The sequence below is a fragment of the Pezoporus occidentalis genome, unplaced genomic scaffold, assembly GCF_034315485.1.
Source record: "Pezoporus occidentalis ecotype Australia unplaced genomic scaffold, CSIRO_AGI_Poc_V1 ctg93, whole genome shotgun sequence".
Taxonomy (NCBI): domain Eukaryota; kingdom Metazoa; phylum Chordata; class Aves; order Psittaciformes; family Psittacidae; genus Pezoporus; species Pezoporus occidentalis.
This window is the reverse complement of record NW_026916294.1, coordinates 4,464,426-4,486,432: the sequence shown is the minus strand read 5'-3', so window position 1 is coordinate 4,486,432 and position 22,007 is coordinate 4,464,426. Positions and strand designations below refer to the sequence as shown.

The 22,007-nt window shown below is 40.5% G+C and overlaps 1 protein-coding gene across 9 annotated transcripts in view; it reads left to right on the top strand.

Annotated features, from left to right (window-relative positions):
• Positions 1-319: 319 nt before the first annotated feature.
• Positions 320-22,007, top strand: part of CDC42BPA (CDC42 binding protein kinase alpha) — a 180,000-nt gene continuing 158,312 nt past the window's right edge. For 5 of the 9 annotated variants that reach the window (XM_062605756.1, XM_062605752.1, XM_062605753.1 and 2 more), the window contains exons 1-2: positions 320-707; positions 1,518-1,743. In XM_062605756.1, the coding sequence (XP_062461740.1) occupies positions 1,548-1,743 (196 nt within the window). In that variant the 5' untranslated portion in view covers positions 320-707; positions 1,518-1,547. The remainder of the gene's footprint in view (positions 708-1,517; positions 1,744-22,007) is intronic. The other 4 variants (XM_062605760.1, XM_062605759.1, XM_062605755.1 and 1 more) reach the window with 2 other exon arrangements.

The following is a 22,007-nucleotide window of genomic DNA, read 5'->3' as shown; positions in this document are numbered from 1 at the left end:
CCCTCCGCCTCGTCCCGCCCGTATCCCTGCATTCCCTGCTGCAGCACCCCCTCCTCCCCTCAATCCCATCAGTAGCGGCGGCCCCGGGCTCGGCTCCCCGCGCTGCGGCGGCGTTCGGCGGCGGCTCTCTCCCCCCTCCCGCCCCCCGCCGCCATGTTGGGCTGCTGCGAGCTCGGCGGCGGCGGCGGCGGCTGCCGCGTGTGACCGCGGGAGGGAAGGAGGGAGCGGCGGGGGAGAGGAGGGCGAGGAAGCGGAGGGAGAGAGGGAGGGCACCGGCGTTACCCCTCCCCGCCGCCTCGCGCACGCACTCACACACACACACACACACACACACCCACACACACACACACACACCGCGGGAGGATGCCCTTTGCCCGGCGGGGCGAAGCCGGGAGAGCATCTCGCTGCCGGGAGTGAAGCCGGGGCCTGCCGGGCCGGAGCGGGGACGCCGGCGCTTTCCCTCCGGCCCAAGACGCGCACCCGGAGGTTGGAGGAGAAGAAGGAGAGCGCCGTCTCCTCCGCCGCAGCAGCAGCAGTAGCCATGGGAAGGATTTGACAGGGCTCGGAGCGCTTCCCAGCGGCCCCGCGGCCGTGCCGGTGTGTCGGGACGCGCGTCCCGCCTGCCGCCCCTTGGCGCAGCGGAGAAGGGCGCGACGATGAAGACTTTAGTTTTTTTGAATCACTGAAAAGCCTTAAAAGGAGACTCGGTAAGGAGCAGGAGGAGGAGGAAGGGAAACGCTGGCCGGGGCAGGACGTGGCTGCGCCCTGAGGAGGGGCGGCCGGGGGGGCCTGTGCCCCACCCCCACGGCGGGCGCGGTGGCCGCGGAGGGGCTGCCCGGGGCCGCGGCCGGGGCCGGGGGAGGCGGCGGTGGGGCTGCGCGGCCCCCTCCTCCTTCCCTTCCTCCCTGCCTCCCTCCCCGCCGGTGTGCGCCCTGTTTTCTCCTTCCTTTCGCGTAGATAAACACCTAAATACATAGGGTTTTTTCTCTCCCCATCCCTTGTGGGAGGTGAGGCGCCGGTGCGGGCCGAAGGGGGCTGTTGCACTTGAAGGCTGCGGTGGGGCTCCCCTCAGGATCGCTCTGCATGAGCTGCGTTTCGAATGAAGGAGAAGACCTTTCTGTTTTTTGGGTATAGAAGCGTGTCTGCCTGTGCGCGCACGGTGAAATCGGTGTCAGTCGGTCCTGGTTGAATTTGAGTGCTGTTATTATTATTAAAGCACCAGGAGCGGCCATATACATTTTTTGCTCCTCATTAACCATATAGATATATATATATATTAGGGTAACTGTTCTCTTAGAAATTATGCATGCAGAGATGCACACCCTATATGTGTGTGTTTGAAACTCACAAGGGTTTAGGTTCAGGCTGGGAACACAGAGGTGGGCTGGAAATCAAGCACCACCACAGTTTGACACTTGGTGAGAATACTGTTGTTGTCTTTTTAAGCAACAAAACCCTCAAAATATTTTTTTATATTTTTTTGTTGTGGTTCTTTTTTTTTTTTTTTTTTGGCAAAGTAATAATAATCATTAAAACAAGAAACCCCAATGCAAACTGAAACAACCATGTCTGGAGAAGTGCGTTTGAAGCAGTTGGAGCAGTTTATTTTGGATGGACCAACTCAGACTAATGGGCAATGCTTCAGTGTGGAAACCTTGCTGGATATACTCATCTGCCTTTATGATGAATGTAATAACTCCCCTCTGAGAAGAGAGAAGAACATCCTTGAGTATCTAGAGTGGGGTAAGTTTGAATGTGTTTATTCTGTGTACATCCGTCCATCTTCCTGTCTCCTTTGTATAATGCCTCTGTTATGTGTAAGAGGGGATTGTTTATAAGTCGGTGTTTTACTGGGAACTGTTATCAGTTTTACTGTATTAAAATGTGGTTGTGGTGCTAAAAAGAAATCCATATTGGTTATTCATCTTTGAAATATGCATGTAAAACATGTTATTTTCTTTTCCTTTCTTTTATGACATGGATCAGACTCTGGTATATGAGGCATATTTGTTTGCCTTCAGGCCCAGCTGTTGAGTTTTGTATCCTGAAGTTGTTTGGAATATAGAAGGATGAGGGATAAATTCTCTAATGCCTGGAAAAAGATCAGGACACAATCCTTTGATTTGCATCTGCAGTCAAATCTATACTGCTTAAAAAAAAAAAGGTGTTGATCAACAGGAAACCCCTCCAGCTCTCTTAAAGGATGTGGGTTTGTAATGTCTGTGGAAATGGAGAAAATTGTGTTCTCTTCTTTAACATAAAATCGTTGCTGACTTAATTAGTTTGATTTTTCCTGATGAGGAAAACAAAGTTGCAAAGCAGAATGAAATGTTGTGCCCTCCAGGACTCTTCCCGTTTTCTTTCTTTATTTTGGGGAGGTAGGGTATTTGCAGATTTTTTTTTTAAATGGAAATAGGTGAATGATAGTGTTCCAGTTCTTCTTAAGGTGTCACAGAACTGGTTGTCTCTGTATATTTCTTTGGAATTTGTTTTATTCCTCCTCCTTAAGCGTAGATGCGAAACAGAAGATGCAGTCTGACATAAGAATCTCCATGAGAACGGTTACTGTATCTGACCTTCAGACTTCAAAGTCATGCTGCACTTCTGCATTTGCATGCAGAACCACTTGCCCCGTTTGCTTCGTAATAAATACATCAGCAAGCCTCCTTTATTAAAAAGAAAGCACATTTTTGAAGCATGTAACAGGCATTTGATTAATTAGCTGGTCCAGCTCTTTGTAATGAAGTCAGTGAGGAAAGACGTTGTTTTGATAACTGATCTAGGAACTTGAGGCTGATGTGTGTGTTTTATTTTCCTGCTCCTCTCTGTAGTCATACTGACATCTAAAGGACATCTGACTCAGTAATTAAGTTTCTCTTACTGTTCATATTGCACTGGTCTTTGTTTTCTTATTATCTGGAGGAACAGGCTATAATTAATGCCTTCTAGCTAAGGAGGAAATAGTAATTAAAAGTACTTCTGAAGAATCTTCCCTCTAAAACTGTCAGTGGCACACAGAAGCTGTGAAATACTAGGAAAATGTGGTGGCTCCAAGAGTGTTTTGTATGCAGGAACCTAGTGTAGTCTGCAGCAGATCTAGCCAGCTGATAACCTGTAGATAATAATTAAAACAAAAGTTAACCATATCAATAAGATATTAGTAATGGTGTGTTCAGGACCCATTATATTGGGTGCTGGTGTGTTCAGTGGTGGGTGGTTGATGGATAAATGCATTGTTATAAAGGCTCTGACAGTAGCCAAAGGTTTTTATCACAAACTTGACAGGCTGCTGCTGGAAATAATACACTGTTTTGGAAAAGCTGGAATAAGGTTTCTTGCTGGCCTATTTTTCCTGCTACTTTTCTGCTCTCATGCTCCAAGTGTACCTTAGCAGGACTCTTGAGCTTCAGATGAGACCAGTTCCTCCCATTTTCAGGGCCAAGTTGCCTGAGTCCCCTGCTCCCTGCTCTGCTATCTGGAGTTCTACCCTGAGAGGTTTTTCAAGAGGGTTTGTGAGGTGAAATGTAAGAGCAACAGTTTCTAGTACCTGCCACTAAAGTGTCTGTGTGAATGATGTCTTTATCCTGCAAACACATGAATTGTCTCTCCTGAAGTCAGCCCTCCTGGTGAAACTGGGGGTCTCTGGCACTTCTGTTGAGGTCAGGGGGGTGGCAAAATTAGGTTCTTACAGAGGTGGCATACCTTTCAGTGCAGTGAAGTTACTAAGCGTACCTTGCTCTTTGATATGATCATGACCTTGCATATCTCTCTCCGCAGAAGGGGAAACAGTGCAAGTGGTTGATTAGAAAGAGGTTATATGTGGTTTTAAAGTCGGAGACATGCTGGGTAGTGGCAGAAGTGGAAGGCTGGCAGCCAGAAATCATAGGCTCTGCCCCTGCCTCTCTCAGTGACTCAATGTTGAAGTGCTTTCAACTGTTTTTTTTCAGCTTCCCTATTTGAACAGTAGGGAAAATGCCACCGGTGTTACACCAGGGAGTTTTGAAAGCTGCTGTATGTGCAGCACTCTTAATCTTGAACACACACGTTTACAGTGTGTATTGAATTTATTTTTGCCATCAGTGAACTAAAACTTGCTGCCCTGTGTATCTGCTGGTGGGTGTCAGTTGGCTGCAGTCTTGGAAAGACATTTTGTGGGTTTATACCAACCATCCACAAGTTTGCTGTATTACTGTGAAGAGTGCAATCTGAAATTGTTGGAACTGGTCTTGGAATGGCATGAACTTGTATGTTTGTGCATTCCCAAAGTGCCAAGTACAAATTTTCCCTTGAGAAATGTTCATCATCTTAAGCTTAAACTGCTTTTGAAAATTATTCTTTCTAGAAGCAAGTAAGATTTATTTATATAGTTAGCTATAAGAAAAGGCTAATAAATAGCTGTTTGGTGATCACAGCCTCTTGTTGAGCACAACAGCAAGCAATTTTTTCCTGCTTTTCAGTGGTGCAGTTTTGAGCTGCCACTGTTAGTTTTGTGGGGATTTGGAGGCATGTTTTTTGGCAGGGTGTACGTGGTTGTGTATTTTTCTTTAAGCTGTTCTAAGTCCGCGTTGTTACATGCTGTGTATATATCATGTAAGACTGAATATTCATAGCGTAGTCTACGTTTTGGGGGTAAAGGTTTAGGAGGTTCTAGCATGGAAAGGCTAATGTGGTCTTAGTGACAGCCATGTGACTGCTGCTATATTTAGGGGAACTAAGAAGCTTCACGTCCTAGCCCTTGGATCATTTAGGACTATTTTATGAAGTTGTTATCTAGATCTATAATATATTAAAAAATGAAGCTAGGTAAAGCAGTTGAGCATTTGAACTGGTGGTTCATCTCGTGTTTTGGTTTGATATTGCAAGTCGAATTCAGCAAGTGGAGACGGGAAGGTCTCTGCAATGTGAAGTTGAGTTTTGCATTTTTATAAGTTTTCAGTCTTTTTGAGGTGCTTGAAATTACATTAGATTGGTTTGAAGTGTCAGATTAATTACTTTGTGATTTAGAATCTGCATTACTTCTGCAATCCTGTTTTGGCTTACAGTGAAAATATACTTGCTTTCCCTATTTTTATACGTTAATAGTTTACTGACATGCACATAAGATGATTTGATTTTGTTGTTTAGTTTACATAGGTATTTCATATGCAAAGACAGCCATGGAAACAACCAGTGTATTTGGGATTGGTGGGTTAAATCATGGTGCGTTTTGAGATGATGAGAAGGAAACGGAACATTTAGAGTTGGCTTGTTCTCTGTATTTGATGCTAGTTTTCATTTTTATCTCTATTGGTATTTGTATTTGTGATTTAGAAAGGGGACTGTCTAAATACAGCAACTGGAGGTTACCAAAACTGTCGAGAATTCCAAGCAGTTTTCTTTTTCTTTTCTCTGTGTGTATGAGTTGCTGCAGTGACACAAGACTGTGAGGGAGGTACCAAAGGCTGATAAGCTGAACTTAAAAGAAAAATATAGTGATAGAAAGAAACCTTTAAAGATGTTTATGTTCTGGGAAAACCTCTTTTACAATGGCTTCAAATCTGAATTGATTTTTTTAAAAGAAAGTAGAACACTGTTATTTAGGGTGCATTGAAAGAAAACTAGAATAAACTTCAAAATGCATGGAGCTATAGGGAAGGGAAGATGGAGGGCACTACTAGTAGTACAGTGAGGTCAGTGATTTTACTGAATCTGCTCTCTTGTAGGAAAAGTATAAGCTGTCCTTTAGTGGTTTTTATGTTGTTTTTTTAATCTACTAAAAGAGGCTTTGGAAGATGGATTAAATTGTTCTTGTTGCACCTCTAGTAGAACTGAAATATTGTGGTGTTTATGAAGTGCTGATATGGTCATAGACTGGACACTCAAAACTGATGAAACCATTTTTTTCAAGATGGAGTTATGGAGAGGTTTTCTGTATTTTTAGCAGTCTTATATTTTTTCTTAAGAAAAATGGTATGCCCATTTTTGAGCTGGGTTTGTTTTTAAATACCAGTAACAAAAGAAACCAAAATCTTGCTTCTAGAGTCCTGCACCTCTTCTGTGTTTTTCTTCTGTAGGGCATGAAGGAAATCATAGGCATTTTCAGCTATGAGCTTGTTTTTAAAACAGACTGTTAGTAATCCTTCATTTAGGTCCTGTTGTTAGCAGAGATAGCAGTGAAAGACTTAGCATTCAACATCTTTAAGTGTTCCTTTTTTTTAAAGTAGACTTTGGTACTTACTGCTAACTTTAGTACTGTCTAAACCGTTAGAAATACATTTTTCAAGACAAAAAAAAGTAGGAAATATCTTTTTTTCTTCCTTATTATAGTCATAAAACTGGGAATATTTTGTGGTCTGACATAAGCAAAACCAGTTACTAAATTCATCTTGGGAAGGAATGAGCATCCTGCTTGTCAAGGCCGCTGAATGTGTTAAAGCATGTGCCTAATTGTGAGTTGTTTTGTTGTTTTGGCTGCAGTTTATGGAGGTATGGGGGAATCCATCTATGTAGAAGTCATTGTGCAATGATGCACAAATTTCTGTCATTGTTTGATGTGAATTGTTTCTTTTACATAGCTGCAGCTGACACTGAAATACTTCTTATGATTAAGGTGAAAGAGGTTTCTTAATGCTGTCAAATAGAAATGACCTTCACATCTCCATGTTTCAGGATATTATGTGAAGAGTTTTTGAAAAGATACAGTTTTACACCAAATTAATTGAAAAAGAACGGGAAAAACGTAGGAGAATGGTTGCCTGTGTGGACCTTAATTTTAGGTAGCTCTGTGTTTAACTTCTATACCTTCTGAACTGTGACCTCCCCTGCATTTATTTCAGTTTTTATTCTTGTCTTAAACTTACGGTAATTGGCTTCCTCTGTTTATCAACAGTTCTGATGTGATCAAATGAGCTGCGAGACCCTCCAGTTAATTCTACTTGATTTGCATTAGGGTTAAAGCCAGTTTCCAGTAGAGTGAGGGGTTAACCCATTGTAGCACGTATGCTTCTTAACATGTTTAGAGTACACCAAATGTTTTAAACTTAATTTTACTTAAAATTAATGTGTTTGTTGTTGTTCTTGTTCTTTTGTGTTTGGGATATTTGGAGGTATTCAGGCTTTGGGTCTTGTGTATTTAGGTTGACTGACTTCTGTCGGTCCTTTCTATTGCAAAGAAGTAAGTCTTGCTTAGAAAGCTAACTAATACTTCATTTTCTGGAATTTTAGGAATGCCTTTATTCTGTACAGAAATTCCTAGCATTCTTTGGTCTAATGGAAGCAAATGGAGAAATACAATTATATGAGTTAGTCTGCTCAGTGGGCATTATAAACCTCATGACAACACTAAATTCGTGGTTACCGAGACATTTCATGTTACAGGGTTAATCCAATAGTTTACCTGTGGGATGATCATAAATGTTAACATGGACTGGTGAAGGTGTGTTTGAGCTTTTCATCTCTGTAGTGTATGACCCTATGCACGTGTGTACCTGATTAAACTCCTTCCTTATCGTTTGGCCCTTCTCTCCTGAACTTTACTGACATACTCTTTTATAACCTGTAGCATATTATTAGTTCCCAGTTGGCTGAACAAAGGATATGGTGCTATAAAAGCAGTGAGCTTATTTAGGCCAGTATAGTTTAATATTTTGACATACATATATTTGTTGGCGAAGATCAAGAGAATCATAAAATCACAGAATGTTTTGGGTTGGAAGGGACCTTAAAGATGATCTGGTTCCGACCCCCTGCCACAGGCAGGGACACCTTCCACTAGACCGGCTTGCTCTAAGTCCCATCCAGCCTGGCCTTCACTGCCAGGTAAATCCCATCACTGTCAGGGATGGGGCAGCCACAGCTCCTCTGGGCAATTTTATTGTGGATAAATTGCACATATGGAATTTGCAAATGCAAAGTGGATGCAGACTACAGTCCTGGTCTTTCCCATATTATTTCTAAAAGTGAACACTGGAAATTTATCCTGGATGTGGCTTTGCAAAATATTAACGCATTCACAGCATCCTTAATTACTTTTTATCCTGTAAAAAAAAAAAATGTACCATCTCCATCTGCACAGAAAGCTTCCAGAAGCAATTAGATCCAGTTGCCAAGCTGCAAAACCTGGCAAAAAAGGTGCAGTGCATAGCAGAGACAAAGTCAACGGCCAACTTCAGTTTTATCTTTTGGCAAAGCAGGCATTCCTTCCATAAGCATTTGTACTTATTTAATTTGATTTTCTTATTCTGGCTGAACAGCTAGAATATTTTGTTCTGCTCTGGTGTAACTTACCTCAACACATTATTTTTCCTAAAATCCTCATTAAGCTTGGGAATGCCACTAATGTGGACTAAAATCTTTAAAAAATGCAAGTGATTTAGGTCAGTCATGTGCAATCTTTTGTTAACCACAAGATTTTTATTTCCTATGGTTGAAACATGACATTTGGCTTAATAATAGCAGCAAAAATCTTCTATTCAGACAGGTCAGTTTGCTTCATTTCTAGTAATACAGCCTAATCAGGTTTACTAGCGGTCACCATGGATAAAATCCACATGGGGTGTAGCCAGACTCCTAAGACTTTGTGTTTCATAATTCTTCCTTATCCGTATCCAGACTTCCAGTTTGATTTAAATTAGTTCTGTTAGATAATATTGTAGTTTGGGTTTTTGTTTTTTTATTCTTGGGGATCAGCTTCTTAATGCACCTTCTCTCTGCATCTTTGTAAAGGTTTTGATGTGGAACTTCTAGCTGTTAGGAGCTACAGTATTTTGTAGGCCATTTGGAGGGAATCCCCTGAACTTTTAGAATGTATTTTGTTCAGCAATTTAGTTGAAATGCGTGGTCATTCTTTTTGTAGAAGGATTAGGTGAGTTTAGAGTGGCATTTGAAAGGGGAGGGGAGGGAAAGCATCTGTCCATGTTAATAACTCATTACTTTTCCTTCAGTCATTGTGGAATTGGGCCAGCAACACTAGGTTGCTCTCTTGTTTCTTTTCAGTCTCAGAAATCTGGGTTTGGAGGACTCTGTCTTAGCTTGGGAGTGTGGAAGTACTTTGTCCTCAGAGTGGAGGGTACAAGAGCAGCAGGTTTATTTATTTATTTATTTCCAGTGTTGCATCTCACTATTGCCCTTGCTTCATCCTTTTCATCTTGAACTCCCAACTTACTTTAGGCTTGTGGGGCTCTCCTGCTTGTGAGGAGTCCTCAGCTGTGGTGAAGAGCCCACAGGTCTTCATTTCTGAGCTCTTTCTCCTTTGCTTTCTCTGTGCTTTTCACAGGTAATGTTGTTCTGAAGTTAAGCTTTAATGTACTTATCTAAGCCTCCTTCTCTTCCCCATTTCAATTCTGTTACGTTTCATTCAAGCAGGGTCTTAGTTTGTCTTTCAAATAGGATGTGGATAGCCATGTGTCAGTCTCATCTTCCCATGGCCCAAATCTTGGCTTTTGGATTCGGACTGGTGTTTTTTCCTTTGTTCTCCCCAGTAACCCTTAAGCTTTCATTATTTTATTGGTCAAGTTCATAACAGATTTTGTGTGGAGAATGGTTACAAAAAGTCATCATCTGTGTGAGAAATACACACAGGCTTTACCTACAGGTTCATCCACACAGCGTTTTCTGTAAACGCTCCATGTATTTCCTATTAGATCCAGTACATATCAATTAATTTACTAACATGAATCATTGCTACTTTTAAGTGCTTGTGGAGCCGGGACCTTGGGCTGTTTGTTCTGGCTATGAGTAAAAAGTTGTGATCTGATTTACTCATGTAGTCTAAGTAAGAAGAAACTTAAGTGAGCGTGTAGCTTTGTCATTTTAATACTTTAAACTAAAATGAAGTTGTGATAGGAAGGGTGGCAATGATTTTAGTTACGTGACTGCAAAGCCATTTGTGAAAATGTCACTTGTGCTGTGGGGACGCAAGGTATTTCCTGCTCTTGCTTGTTAAAGCTCTTTCACCTTTACCACACTGCCTTTTGTAAATAAAGCACTGTGGTGTTTGAATGTATTGCAGGATACACAGTAATAACAGGAGGAGGAAAACAGAAGTTGGTATTTTAATGGTAACTTGCTGGTTTTGTCTTGGGTGGGAGCTGACTTGATGGTGTCTTAAGATTGGCTAAATCCACTCATCTCTGGTTTGCTGGTGCTTACCATGAGCAGAGGGGCATAATCCAGTCGAAAACTAACACTGCAAAAACACTGAAATCTGTTGATCCTGTTGTGTGAAGGGATTGTACTAATGTTGGTACAAAAGGAGGGGGGCTAAGACTGTGACAGCCCAGGTCTTGGTAGCTCCTATGCTCCAAGTTTGAGGCTGCCTCTTGGATTCCCTCTAATGTAGAAGGCAGCTACAATTTTGAACCCAATTTTGACATTACCAGCTTTTTCTGATAAATACTTGATGGAGAAATTCAGTGAGCCTTTTTGTTTCTGTAACTGTTACTGCAACTTTTCTTCTTACAGTGAGAACCTTTTTAATTGTGAATAAGGGTCTTCAAAATAGCTGTCTAATTTTGGTGATGGCAATTCCTTGGAAAAAGAAAGTGTTGGTGTATTTGTGTGTTTTGTGGTATTTGGCATAGTATCAGTCAGTGCCTTTAAACAGTTTTCCTTGTGTGTTTTGTAACTGCAAGACAAGGATTCTTACATTAACAGGCTTGGAATAGTTTTGTTCTATTTCCCCCAACTTCTAGAAAACACTTGACGTCGTTCTATTTTGTGATAATTTAAAAGGATCCTTTTATGATTTCGGTGGGACTGACACAAAAGAGACTTGTTTTTGCTGTGATCTGATATGTTAGAGGGAAATTGCAGAAGCCACTTCCTACGCAAATAGAAATTTGCAGAGAAAATCTTTATCACTTAGCTGTGCTGCTTCTGTCCTAAGATGCTTTATTTTGCTGGATCACTCCACCCCCAGTATTGGTTATTTTTACCTTCATAGCTAGCAACCACTTTCAGCTAATGAAAGATGTATTTCTAAACCTGTGTATCTTTGAAAAAGTCATAATTTAACTCTTAAAACAAATTTAGGCAAATTCGTTATATTTTTTTAGCTCAGTATTTTTGGTAAGTTGGCTTTTTTGTATTCTTTATACTCTAGTATTTTTCTGAAAGTAAGAAATGGCTTGATGTCTCTGTTTATGATAATGCAGACTCTGAAAAGCAGGCACTCAGCAGAGTGAAGGTTACTATGAGAAAATGGTGTATGGTGCAAATTACTATAGCTGGTGTGTATTATTTTGTTAACTTTGTATTTTTTGGTTAGTTAACTTGGTCCTTTGACTTGAGAGATGATGTTCGGGGAACCAGTCGCTTCTAGTGACATAGCTACTGCAGTGAATATCTGTATAAATGTGCCATTGAGTGCATACTGCCTGAGCTCATGTTAACACCCGGAATGTCTCTTTCTGGGGAAGAGACTACATGGTATGTTGCTGTGCATTGATGGTCTCTAAATCCTCAATACATTCAGTTCTAAAACATGCTGAATCAGCAGCACTAGAACCTTTCAGTGGCAGTAAACTGCCATATTAGTACTCAAAACTTGTCTAACTTTGTTCCATGTGATCTTGTGCTTTGTTTTGCTTTTCCCCTTCTCACCTTAATGAAGAAGTAGAATGTTAACTGACAATTCTTAGTGAGGAGTGCCTGTGCTCAGCAAAACTTGATTCCATGTTTTAAAACCTAGGAGTTAAGCAAATGTTATTCTCTCTCTAAAAGAGCAGTGCTTTTTGCCATGTGCCTTTCCTTTCAGAAAAGGGTTCCATCTTTTGGGAATGTCCTTTTAATTTTAGTTTCTTTAAAAATTTTGTTCTTTTCCAGTTTAAGGAAACCATTTTCCCTAAAAGGCACTGTCAGATCTGGTTAGATCAAATTAATGCACTTGTTTGGGGCAGGTATTTTCGTTAGTAAAATAAAGTGTTTTTGATGTTATCCCACTGATTCTAAAGCACTGAAGAAAATGTGATGGGATAGGTTTTCATGGCACTTCTGCTAATGTTAGTTTACCACTTGCGTTTCCATTTACTTGAGATTTTCAGTTTCTCTTAGGCACACCTTCTCCCGTTCTCTCTGTATTTTCCCCTCTGCCCTGGCATGTGAGATCATATGCTCTTACAGTGACAGGGTGCAAAGGTTGTTCTCAGCCCTCTTCAAGTGTCAGGGTTACAAAACCATTTGCTATGGGAAGTGGCATAGGAAACTTGCAGGACGTGGAAGATGGTAGAGTCATTTTGGCAAAGCTACAAGGATTTCTTGTCGGTATGCTGATTGCTACTTTCAATAACATCCCTGCCACCATCCCACTAAAAGCTACTGGCAGAATTTTCATTAGCTTAAAGAGAAGCCAGGTCAAGCATGTCAAACTGCATGTCTTGAGCTGACCGTAAACACCTAGCACAGGGGCTTGGAGTCCTTCGTGTGTGTGTGTGTTTATAAAAGCAGTGTAGCTCTTTGCATTGTGTAATACCTGATGTCCTGTCTCACTTAGAGTGTTCAAACAGAATGGAAATATTTGAAGTCTGTGAGTGTGCTTCTTGGTGATGTTTTGAGCCTCACAGCTTAGGACTTGATGAGTAAACCCAGATTCTCTTACCTCTCTGTGCCTTAGTGCCTGTCTCATATTCTCTGCCTGGCACTTGAGGACTTAGGTGCTATTTTTCCCTGCTGCTTCTTTCTCTTTGAGAGAAAAATAGGCTTTCCAGAGAAAGGCACATTTACCAGTCACCAGTGGTACATCAAGACTTCAGAAAGCTTAGATATGGGCATGGGTATGGATTCATCAATGGATCTTTAGGAATGAGAGTGGTCTGTTTTTCAAGATGTGTGTGGAAAATTATTAGGTAGAAATTCAGATGTGCATTTAAAAGGCTGTGTTTATCTATAGATGTAGATTGTATGTATAGGAAAACACTTACTACATTAAACCTTACAGACTTGAGGTGGTAGGCGTTGTTTTAACAGCTATGAGACAAAGCTGTGATGTCTGTCTGACAGGAGGAAGGCTTTTGTAAGCCAAATTCTTCGCTCATTTAATGGAGATAAGCATGACGTTAATCCACTGATACTTGTGTGGTATTAAAGCAGTTCATAATTGCTGCTGAGCTTCCAAAGAAAGCCAAGCCACTTACCTGAGCTCATTAATTGGTTAACTGTTTAAAACTAGCATTCGAGCACTGTAGCTTTATGTAGATGTCCAGAGAGAATATTTTCTTTGGTTTGCCTCAATTTTTTTAAGGTCTTTTGTTTAAGGTGCTTTTGTTTCCAAGTTGGGAGGGTTGTAAATATTTCAATAGTATGATTCCTGGTGAGAAGTTTATCTACAGTGATACCAGGCACCTGTGTATATTCCCTTAAAATCTTGTTGCAAAAAAAGGGGGGGGTATTAGCATCTTAAATACCTCTGCAAAGAAATGGAGGCAGAGCTGTGATTTGTTGAAGACCATTCACAAATTCAGTGGAAAAGCAGTTTCTGAGAGCCACATCTGTATGTATGTGCCTTCCAAATTTTGTTTTCACAGTTTCTGAAACATTTGCTGTGGAAATTCCTGAAGGTGTGCGTGGCTTCTGTGTGTTTAAGTGCTTCGTTTATTTGCCTAAATTTTCAGCATTCTGTTTGGGTACTGTTTTTCTTGGTGATGCTACTCAAGAAAGCTTGGAATCTTACTTCTTGTTCTTGTTGCTGTGATGTCCTGTTTCCTGTTTCTTCTGTAAGTTCAGCTTTGTACAAGTCAGAGTAGCAGCAGTTGTTTTATTCCTCATAAGGGAAGTGCTCTTTCCTGAGGTGGTCAGGTGGATGCTTGCCAGAATTGTGTTTTGAGTAACTGTTTATGGATGTTGAACTTGGACCTTCATAAAAATTAAGCTTCTTAACTCGTACAACTGTTTGTACCTCACCTGTGCAAAATCTTCCCTGCAGCCCCACGAAGCAGATGTATGCCACTGGTATTTCAGAATTGTTTTCCCAGAGTGTCTAAATATCTAAATGTAATGAGTGCATTTAAAGCTTGTCTCATACTTTCAGTTAGTGAGGGAGATCTGCCCTGACTGCTGCTGTGTGTAGGGTTTGCTTAGCTGGAGTCGACTTTGCGAAGACTGGTGGTGGTGGTTGGAGCAAGCAAGTGCTAGGTTGCAAAACTTAGTACAGGGATGAGAAGGGGAATTTGTGTATGATGTTGCTCCGCTAGAAGCTTTTCCCGTAAAACTTTGTGTGCTTTCAGAAAGTCAAAGACGATGATGAGAGAGAACCAGAAATTCTTGATTATAATCTCTAGTTAATGCTGGAAATTATCTCTTGGAAAGCTGTATGTGCTGAGGTATTGCTCAGAAAAGTTTTAACTGAGGGTTGAGGCACATGCTTTTATAACTTTGTATTTAGTCATCAATTGAGGTAAATGTGACAAGAGGTTGGTAATTTCACAGATCAGTTACTTCTGTGGATCAGGAAATTCCTCCTTTCTACCCCTCCTTTTTTTTCTGCCTGATCGCGGAGTATCTGCTTCCTGCCTGTACCCACTGCCCCATGAACTACCTTGCAAGGAATGGATTTTCAAAGCAACTGCACTAAGAAAAACTCCACTTTCCACTAACAGAATGGATGCGCTACTTTTGGTTAGTTTTGTTTTGGTGCTTTGTGCTTAAGGACTTTTGAACAGATCTGTCGGGTGCCCTGAGTTTGTTTTGTCACCAACTTCATCATGATGTACCAGGAGAGAAATACTAAATTTTTTTATAATAGTACTCCAAAAGAAAAATTCAAGAACTATTAATGAGATATTAATTTGCATGTAGTAACAATCTTGGAGGCACAGTGTAATTTATGGAATACATAATACTTTGCGTTGGAAGCTGTTATTTATGCGGGAGTTTGTTATTAAACAATATATGTAAAGGATAATATATATAAAGGATATCTCTGATTGATTTCACTGTCTCACAGTTTGTATTTACTGCGTATTTTGTTTGTGCAGAAACATTTTCTACAAGTAGCTGCAATTTGTCTTTTTGTTCTGCCACATTCAAAGAGCAGTTCTTGAAGTGTCCCAAGGCAGTTTTTATGGTGTACCTGGAGTAGAGAAATTGGAGCAGGCATTGAATTTCTCTGAGGTCTTCAGTGCGAGTGTTTAACTGTTTATCCATAGATACAGATTATATGTATAGGAAGGTTATGTATACATGTGTATGCATGTATATATGTATATGTAAGTAAGGTAAGGGTTGGATTTTTGTTTTCTGTGGTCTGCTGCTGTAGTGAGCCTTTGTGCATACTTTCCAAATGCAGGGAAGGAATAGCTGTTTCTCAGCTCCACTGTTGCAAATTTAGTATTTGTAAAATGGCAGTGATTTAGGGTTCTCATTCCTGATTCGGTACAGTAGGACTTCAGAAACTTGCCTCCTGTTCTGTCTTTTACAGGTCACCAGTGAATTGGTGCGCTGAGGTGATAGGCTTACTAAAATGAATTCATGGCGAGTGGAATTTGGGGTTTTAGGCCAGTCTTGGCTTCATTAGCAGATGGATAGAGAAGAGTAACTTTTAATGAATTCTTTGGTTGTTTAAAGTAAACTCTTGGAGAAAAGCATTAACAAAACACTACACTTCAGCCTGACCACATGCCATCTGAAGTAGTGGATAATCATTCACACCTGTGTAAAATCAAAGGCAGGCAGGACAGTAATGGGTTTTAAAATATAATTTACTGTGTGTATGTGTGTAACAGTAACATCCGAGTGAAGTGCAAGCTATTGCAAAAACAGATCCTACACCAGTATTTGTTCTGGAGAGCTTCAATAGCTCATTTGTGGTTTTCCTGCTTGTAAATAATGCAGTTATATCCAATCTCCTGCTGAATGTTTTGATTCTTTGTATTTTCTGCTGATGAATGCGTCTGTTTCCCTGGGCTGTATTAAGGAAGGGTATAGAGCCAGTTACTCTCTGATTTCTTGACCCAAGTCCCAACTTGCACAGCAGAACTTAAAAGTTCTCCTGCAGGTTCTTGGGTCCTTTCACCTTCTCTTCTCAATGCTATGTAACAGAAGAAGCTTTCTTTTATGTAGTATTAGTATAGTAAGGCCCTTCCATTTTGTGAAATCAGTACCATAGTAGGTAAGCTGTGGATTAAATGGGGCGTCATTCCTTTACTCATCCCTTTGAATGCTTTTTCGCTCTTGCGTGTTGTGCCTTTAACTGATAGCTGAGACTCAATTGTCCTGCTCAAGAATCTCCTAGGCTTTGTTAGCACAAAATAATCTTTGTTTTAAGGTACTTTTTCTTCACCAAGCATGATTAATGCTTTTTCCATGGGTTGATTTAATTCCTCAGAAATGTTACTGCAGATGGCTACACTTGAAAATATGTTTCTCTCTTGTGATTTCATTAATTCAATACTGTACCACGCTGTACATCATTTGGTGGCTTACTAGCTGAGAAGAGCGGTTAGGATTCAAAACTTAAATACTTGAAGTAATCTATTGATATTTTTCTTATGTTGTTTACAGTGTTAAGAGAAAGATAAACACAAGAAATGTCAATGTGATAATTCAGGGAGGAAACCTTAGTGTGAAAAGAGAGTTTGATCCATCACCATTTCAGTGGTATGGCAGAGCACTGGTCTTCTATTCGCTGACCTCTGCTTAGCTTCTGCACAAGTGCAGAACAAATGAATCAGAACCATGTTTGCTAAGAGTTATGACTGCTTCTTAAACCTTCACATTGGGTGTGAGACAAATGTGAAGCCCAAAGCCTCTGTTCCCCCAGTACATGCACCTTGCTTTTGAGTGGTTTCAGGTCAGTGATAGGACAGGTAGGACCGAGTCTTGCTTTACCTCATTCTCAGATTCCAAGTGGGTTGTGTGTTGAGTATAACTTGAGCAGTGTACAGGGATTATCTTTGAGCTGTTAGGCCTGGGACACCGTTTCTCCTGAATTTGAGGAGTTTCTGTTACATGTGAAAGAATGCCAGCTGCCTAGGAAATGCCTGCATTTCAGGCAGTGTCTAACAAGAGACTGCTCAGCCGGTCCTACCTGTCATTTAGAATGGCAAGGCTTAATTCATGACTACATGACTGGGTTTTCTTTTTATATCAACTGATGTTTTTGAAAGCACTTGTGGAAGTAGAACCCTTCCATACTGGATGCTGAGGATTTATTTTGCCCAGCCTCTTGGTTGCTGTTTCAGTGATAAAGATTTACAGCTTAGCTCCATAGTTGGACATCTGCACACCTGAGGGCAGTTGAAGATGTATTGTGTAACTGTACCTTATTGAGGGCTCAGGAGAATTTTATTTATCTCCTTCCCAGAAATACACCACCAGATGCTAATGGTGTAAGAACAGATTGAAGAATGGCATTGTTGGTATTAAAAATAAATTTATCTGATGTTCTTTGTGCATCTGTGGAGTAATTTGGCTGCGTAAAAGATTGAGATAATTCTGGTTTTGCACTAAAGATCAGGGAGGTCCTCCTAGTCAGAAAGAAAGGAAGCGTAGGTGTCGTTTATAGCTTTAGCCAAAATAGCCCATATTGTATTTTATTCTCAAATGGCAAGGTAAGATGCATTCTGACAGCAGCACCCTGGAAGTGCATTCAGGTTTTGTTGGGGAGTAAGCTGTCAGAGTTAGCAGTTACAAAGGGAATGAAGTTGTGGTTTGCATAAAAGGAAAATGTTTTTTTTTTTTAATGGGGGAATTGGATGATGCTATGAAGAAGTTGACTCTCTTGCAGACTCCTACAGAGTTTGTTTGGTTTTGTTTTTTAATGTAATGGAGGATATTAACCACATTTTGTATGCAGCCAGTAACTGTGTGTTCATCACCATATGGATCAGTTAGTTGACTTCTGTGGTTGGATGTGAAGAGATACTGAGAACTCTCAGCTGTCACCAAATCAGTTGGCGTTCTGCTTTCAGATGTAAAGCTCTGTATAGTGCTATGTGCTGTGAAAAGTTCATGCATGGAATTTTAAAATTATTGGTTACTATAGGATGACTACTTTTCCCCTTAATTTATTATGTCTCAGTTCCCTTTGTCTTAAAAGTGATAAAATTACTAGCTCTTTGAAGGGTATTTTCAAAGATAATGTATTTAGGATCCTGCCATAAAGAGTGCATTTAACAGATCTTGTGAGAATTCACAAGTCTTGCTTCAGAATAAATAAGATGTTTTCAGGAACCAGCAGAATATATCCCATCTGAGTACTGGGGGAGTTGTAGGTTGCCCTCATTTGTATGTCCATGCCCTCTAGTTTGTCACCATCCCAAACTTTAATCTTCCTCAGCATTGACATCTTAGCCCATTCTTGTGTTGGTTGGTTGGTTTTGTGTTGGTTTGTTTTCTTTGACCTATCTTTGTCCAGTCACAGTTTTATTCCAACAAACTGTCTTTTGGTTTTCTTTTTTAACAGAGTATTCACTTGGTAAATCACACATTATAAGGCATGTATGGGAATCATGTATTTCTACCTAGTTTATTGCTGCAGCTGTAGTTGATCAGGACAGCCAGTTTTTCTGAATGTAGCTCATAGCATTTTTGAAAACTTGTGTTTTGGAAGAGCTGAGTAGGATTTTTCTGCATTAACACGAGGTGTGATGGAGCTACTGATAGATGAGAAAAGGGAAAAATCTATGTAAAAGATGTGGTGACAAGTTTCGTTTGGCTTAGTGTCACTATGTTTTGTGGATAGCTAAGGAGGGGGTGTACTGTGCTTAAAATAAGACTGTGCGTTAGAGAAGTAAGTGTATTTTGGAGCGCATGTTTAAAATTCCTGTAGATTCAGTGAGAGTGTGTAAATGCATTTAAAGGCTTCCAGAGTGGGATCCTGTAGGCTGAATTAGAGGCTTTCTGTCATATTCTCCTAGCCTTTAGGACAGTGTAGTTCATTTTGTGCATAGTGCACCCATCAGTTTGCCATATCGACACTTTGCAGTTGATGCTGTTATATCCTTGAACACCCAAAGATAACTCTAAAGCCATAGTCCAAAATACATCCCCCCCCCATTCATTTGAGGGAGAGCTATTCCTAGGGAAGCTGCAGCTGCAAGATGTTTCACTGTTTAATGTGCCTCAGCCAGCAAGGAAGGAAGCCAGTGCTTCAATTCCAGCTCTAGCCACAAGTGACTGGAAGACAAGCATCCAGGCCCAAAGATAAAGACATTCTGTATCTCTTCTGCCTCACCATTTTTGGGTAAAAAGCACTATGTTTTCCTTCTCCAGTGGCAGGCTTTGTAGTAGGAGCATACTTTCCCAAACCTTAAATTAAGAAGCATAATGTGGATTGTCTTTCCAGGATTGAAAGTATAGCTTTTTGTACTTTACTCATTTAAAACATGGTACAGAACAAAAACAAAAGTGAGCAAGCTGCTTCTCAGTTAATCGCAAGAATATTTAAAGCTGCATTCATTTCATTGTGCTGTGTGTCTGATATAGGAAAAACATTCCTTTTGATGGCATCTTGAAGCCCCTCTTCTCTGCCTTGGTAGGTACGCTTCTAGCCCTGGTACTCTTGCTAGGATTCATAAGAGTGCAGAACAAAGAAAGAAACCTTTCAACAGAGAGAATACCTTCAATAATGGCCAAATCCTTAATCCTTACTTCCATGCAGCTACTTCCAAGCTGTTTGGAGATGGGAAACAAACAGTATACAGGTTATGCTTTAAACTGTACTCCCATGTGACTATTCCATCAGCTGCCTCTCTTAAAGTTTTCCTTGCCCCTGCTGGCTCATTACTGTTGTCCTAAGCTTGGAAGCATGCACATAATGCACCTTGCACTAGATTGAGATCTTTTTGAGTAAAATATTTCTTTTAAGCACACTTAAAAATCAAGCATGTTAATGCCAGTATTGGATACTTGGTCTGTAGAGTTCCTGGCAGCCTGCTTTTACTCAGTGTAGAGATAGTGCTGTACCTGGAGAGATACAGGTGGTAATGGCCCAATTATATAGGTGGCAAAAAGTTGCTGAACCTTGCTAATTTGTGAAGAATGATGCAAATAGCTTAGATCTAGCTAGAAAAAAATAGAGACCCTATTGGTGAATTAGTATGATTTTTTTCTTACTGTATTTTCTGACTAATTCCACAGAAGTAGTCTGGAACCTGGAAAAGGAAAACTTCAGCCTGGCAGTAGATTCGCTGGGAATGGGCAAATTGTCTCCAGGACCTTCTTAATGCTCTCTGTTGAAAGAGTGAACTTTCATGGTATAGGTTTGCCATAGCAAGTATCCTAACAGAGAATGGAATTGGCACAGCCTTGTATTTTTTCTGCTGTGTTTTATAGTAGTATCAGCCCTCATGTTTGATTCTGTTTAAATTCTTGATACTTGGTTTCTGTTCTTCAGTTGCAAAATGTGGGCAACTACTGATACATGCTTCTCAGGAGTCTTGAGACTTCCTTTGCTGTGGTATATGGTGGGCTTTGTAGAATTTATGCAAAACACAGCGTGTAATATTGAAGGCCACAAACTAAGAATTTAATCTGGATCTCTGTCATACCCTTCTTTGCTGATAGTCTCAGGGGAACAAAAGGTCTTAAGAACTAATTGAAGTCAATCTGTAGGGTTTTCCAGTGAATGGTGCTCAGAGTGAATGCTGGGAGAGGCCACGTTGTAGCCTGTGTACCCCATACTTACAGGGGAACTAAACTTGATGTCTACAGAAGGGCTAAGCTACTGTATTGCACTTCAGAGCTGTCCAGAGCTGTTTCATTTATTTTTACCTGTACAATACTCGCCTTTCAATCAGACTTTTTATGAAATGTTGTGCAATGTTGTTGCCTGCTTAGTTCTGTGGGAAGGATTTAATCTACAAATACACCCACACTAACCACCTTGGTTGTGGGGTTTGGGTTTTTTTCTGGCTATGAGCCCGTTTCAGGTGAAAATTGGGAAGTGGCAATTACAGAATCCAACCAAAATCTGAAATGGATCAAATGTCTTGGCATTGCTTTTAGAAGATGGTCTGTGAGACAGATTGCCCAGAGAAGCTGTGGCTGCCCCATCCCTGGCAGTGTTCAAGGCCGGGTTGGATGGGACTAGGAGCAACCTGGTCTAGTTGAAGGTGTCCCTGCCCATGGCGGGGGGTTGAAACTGGATCCCTTCCAACCCCAACCATTCAGGGACTCTATGATTCTGTGTATTGTATGTTGATGTATTCAGACCTAGTGAATGTTTTTGGCTATTGTCAGCTGCTTAACTGATCTTACTTTGTGGGGGAACAGTAAAGTTTGTACTGAAAAGAATCCTTTAAGTGGAACATTTCTGTTCTGAAGAACCAAAGCAAAATCCTCAATTAATGTATTTTGCTGGTACCTAAAGTATTCATCCAGTATTTTGACTGCTCTTCAAGTAAGCACCAAAGAAGAAACTCTGCAGCTTGTCCTGTCTTCACTGTTTCTTCATTTCTCATGCAGTTATGACAGCGTGACACAGTAATTAATCATGTGTTAGTATTTTATAAGCAAAATGTTGTTCTAAGGAGCACCTACGAAATTTGATTATTTTGAGCTCTAAAGAAATTAAGTTTTAACACAGTAATGGAAAGATCTCAATTGGCACGTGATACAGAAGAGAAGGTGTGGGGGTTTTTGATGCCATTTATTCCAGCTCCCATGCCTACATGGGAAAGGCAGGTATTTGTACGAAACTGCTGATTTTAGGCAGAGACTGCATCATTGCCAGATGCATAATATTTACAGAAAGTAATACAGAAAGAGTAATACAGAAAGAGTGAATATTATTCACTCTGCTCAGGTAGAGCTGCAGTATCATGCAAAGCTTGGTAATTAAATAATGCTTTAAAATGATTTCTGAGCTATATTTCTGTTTTCTAGCTGCTCTAACAAAAACACATGGCTTTTCTGTTATGTGTGGCCACCTTTTAATTGAACAGCTGTGTGTATTGATTTTTCTAATACTATTTATTCAGAACTCTTTGGGGCATTTACAGATAGCTGGATAGTTGTCTGAGAACAAAGAATGGTTCAATAGAAATATAAGAAGAGCTTAAAGGTGAAAAATAAGTGTTTATTAAATAACTGCT